This window comes from Tasmannia lanceolata, unplaced genomic scaffold, assembly GCF_043159265.1.
Source record: "Tasmannia lanceolata isolate RefF3 unplaced genomic scaffold, GAP_Taslan_0.1 ptg000016l, whole genome shotgun sequence".
Taxonomy (NCBI): domain Eukaryota; kingdom Viridiplantae; phylum Streptophyta; class Magnoliopsida; order Canellales; family Winteraceae; genus Tasmannia; species Tasmannia lanceolata.
In genome coordinates, this window is record NW_027518693.1 from 10,620,013 (window position 1) to 10,623,581 (window position 3,569).

A 3,569-nucleotide genomic window follows, 5' to 3' on the forward strand; every position below is an offset into this window, starting at 1 on the left:
TTCAGGCGGTTTCACCATAGATTGCTAGGACTATAAGTTCGAACAAAATTTAGTAGCATACGGGCTGAGCAGTGCGGAGGTTGATACTGAGGATGAGTCGACAGTGAGCGGCGATCCTAAGGTGGTCAGCGCTCTGGACGTCAGTTCCAATATTGGCCCATTGGATGCATCCAACGGATCAGCCCCTCTTCACTCCTGGATCCACCGAAACTCCCTGAGTAAAAAAAGGAGTGGATATACCGGTCCCTTTTTCTTTTTTTTTAATAAATCATTAAATATAGTCCCAGCACACGCGCTGTGATGCCACGTGTCAAATTATAAATGATCTATATATGGTGACATCAGCCCATAGCTAACGAAGTCGAGCGGGTGATCGAGTAAGTCAGAACTTGAGATTTTTCTCATGTCTTGACAGCCACGACATGGGGGCGACTTTAAATCTGTAGGGTGTGTCTCATAAATTCAGCCTCCAATTTCTCAGTACAAAGAGCACTTGGCAATCTCTCCTCCGGGGCAGAATACTCAGATGATGATGAAGAAGAAGAGCATCAATCAGAGCCGTCCGATCCACGGCTTCATCTATCTAATGATAGCTTCTCTTGCCCTAGCACAATCTGACCCTCCACCAACTCCTTATGGCGTCCACATGAGGTTCACTCCTTCGATTGCGATCATAGTCGTCGTCTTGATCAGTTCCTTCTTTCTCATGGGAATCTTCTCGATTTGCCTTCGTAATTACGTGGGTGAGAGAAGTCTCCGTGGAGGCAGTGCCCGGGGCATGAACCAAGGTCGATCCCGCCGTGGACTGTGTGGACTCGACCGTTCTGTAATCGAAACATTTCCGACCTTCGAGTACTCAGTGGTGAAGGGGCTCAAGTTAGGGAAGGGCACTTTAGAATGCGCGGTCTGTTTGAGCGAGTTTGAAGATGAGGAGACGCTTCGTTTGCTGCCGAAATGCGATCATGTTTTTCATCCTGATTGCATTGACGCTTGGCTCGCATCTCATACTACATGTCCAGTTTGCCGATCTAATCTAGTGCCGGAATCTGAAACAGATCCTGTTGCTACACCGGATAGTGATGATCCTGTTGAAACAGAGTTAGAAGGAGATAATCATGAACATGAAATCACAATCACCGTAGATCCACTGCCGGAACTTATAGATCCTACAGAGATACCGATACAAAACCGGACGGTGAGATCTAGATCATCAAAGAGATCGTGGTTCTCCGGGAGATTTCCTCGGTCGCATTCGACCGGACACTCGCTCATACAGCCTGGAGAGAACGTGGAGAGGTTCACGCTCCGGTTGCCGGAGCATATAAGGAGGGAGATTGTGAAGGGGAAGCTCAAACGTACGTTTGAGAACGAAGGGGGAGTTTCAGATGGAAGTGTAAAGAGAGGGGGAGGGGAAGGGAGGAGCATTAGAAGGTTCGATCGGAGATGGGAGTCGGACCGATGGGGTTTTTCCCGGGCGCAGGGGTTTTTCTCCCGGACTTTTTCCATTAAGTCGCCCAAGATATCAGCTGACGGGGAGCCGATGGCAACGACTCCGAAGACTTTATATCAGTCCGTGAAGACACCGTTCGACTGCCTCGGCTCGAAAGCTGAAGCCGATGGCCAGTCGTCGGCTCACGACTCGGCTACGGTTTCAACTGTTTCTCACCAACCGGCCTGATGAAAATTTACTCTCTTTTTATTGTTCTTGAAATTTTTGATTTTTTTTTTTGACATTTACTTCGTATAAAACGAGGCGATTTCGCATTTTCCTAGCCGGTGACTTTCTTTTACCTTGTTAGGCAATACAGAAAATCCTTACAAACAGACAGAGTGATCGATTTTATGGTGGTGAGCCCTGGCACTGCTCTGTTTGGTTGCCGGGTTTTTTTTGTTTCTGGGAGTTATGTGGGAGAGTTAGTTAAATTTTGCTCCCATCCCATGTTTGGTTGCCTTTTAGCACTAGGTTTATTTTAATCCCACTCTTATAATGATTACTTGTGGGATGAATTTTTTAATCCCACTTTTTGTAATGATTGCTTTTTCATCCCATCCCAAGATAACCCCAGGAACCAAAAATAAGCTTGAGAAGAATTTTTTTTCTACCCAACAGTTCAAGCAACCAAACAAAGGTTTTTTATTTTCCCACCATAATCCGATCAACTAAACATGGGATTTTTATTTTACCAGGATATTTCTAGGACTTTTTTTTTCCCACCTATCTCCCAGGGTATTTTTTTCTCCTACATAACTCCCAGGAACAAAAAAACCCGGCAACCAAACATAAAAATTATTCACAAATGGTAAGCAAAATCTGGTAAAAAATAAGAGTATATTGTTCATTTTTAGTCATGTACACCCATACGCATGGTAAAATTAAGGCCCAATCTTCTATTACACCGGCCTCCGACCTAACGGAGGATCTTAACCCTTAGATCAAGTAGTAGGGATGGGATTTCGATCCAATGGACATCAACCGTGCTTATTTGTTGGGGGTTATATGTGGAATTATCAAGTCCTGTTTCCATAACATTAATTAGTTTTTGGCTTTTGTATATTCCTAAATACATCGAACCTGGTAGCTTTATAAAGAAGAAAAGTTCCACTCTTTATCAGAGAAAGGACAGCCATGTGAAAAGACATGAGAAGAGAGACAATCCAACTTTGACTTGGGAACCGTACCTCTAGAATAATCCTTGATTCATAGCCCAATGAGAAGTTGATCAAAGGGGTGATACTAGTTTTAAATTTCGGCCGAAATCAATTTTGGGTTTCCGTCGAGATTGAAATGGGGTGAATTTAAGGAATTTCAAATTTCAACTGAAATTTCAGGAATTTCACCCAAAAAACTTGATTTTTTCCATTATTTATTACTTTCCCAAAATTTCTATAGAGAATTTAACCAGGTAGAACTCACCCCTAACCGTTAGAGGGAGGGTGCTCATTCCCTTATAACCCATAGCCATCCACTTCACTTATCCGATGTGGGACTATTTGCTTTTGGGTGAAACTCCGACAATCTCCCCTTTCACGCGGAAACAACGTGGACAATCTCACCCCTCCGCGGGCTTGGTAACGCGGGAACTACGAGATCTTCTCCGAGGCTACGTTCATTTGTTTTCTACCTGCAGGAAAAAAAAAGAAAGGAAAAGAATCTGACGTGGAAAACTGGAAAAGAAACTGTGAGAAAATTCTTTTTTCTCGTTGTTCACTTGGCCGAGAAAGGAAAAGAAAGTATGCAGGCAAAGTGGTTTTCCCAGGAAAATGAATTTTCTCATCCTTTTGGTGGGAAAAATTAAAAGAAAGTGCAAGAAAGTTGGTTTTCCACGTAATTATTTATATTTTCCACGTGTGTAAATCCGCTTTCATGAGAAAACGAGTGAACGGCGGAAAATGTCCAATCACGAGAAAATTTGGCTTACTTTCTTCTCCTTTCCTTTCTCGACAAGGCAAGTGAACAGTGCCCAAGGGAATCTTACCATCCACGGAGGCACACCGGGGTTACCGACATCTTCCCGAGAGTAACCACGTTCTAGCTCTGATACCATATGTAGGGAATTTAACAGAGTAAA

At 43.6% G+C, this 3,569-nt stretch overlaps 1 protein-coding gene across 1 annotated transcript; it reads left to right on the forward strand.

Moving 5' to 3' along the window:
• The first annotated feature begins 377 nt into the window (after positions 1 to 377).
• Positions 378 to 1,772, forward strand: LOC143848487 (E3 ubiquitin-protein ligase ATL6-like). The gene has a single exon (XM_077357441.1). The coding sequence runs from the start codon at positions 527 to 529 to the stop codon at positions 1,676 to 1,678; it is 1,152 nt and encodes a 383-aa protein (XP_077213556.1). The 5' UTR covers positions 378 to 526; the 3' UTR covers positions 1,679 to 1,772.
• Positions 1,773 to 3,569: the final 1,797 nt, after the last annotated feature.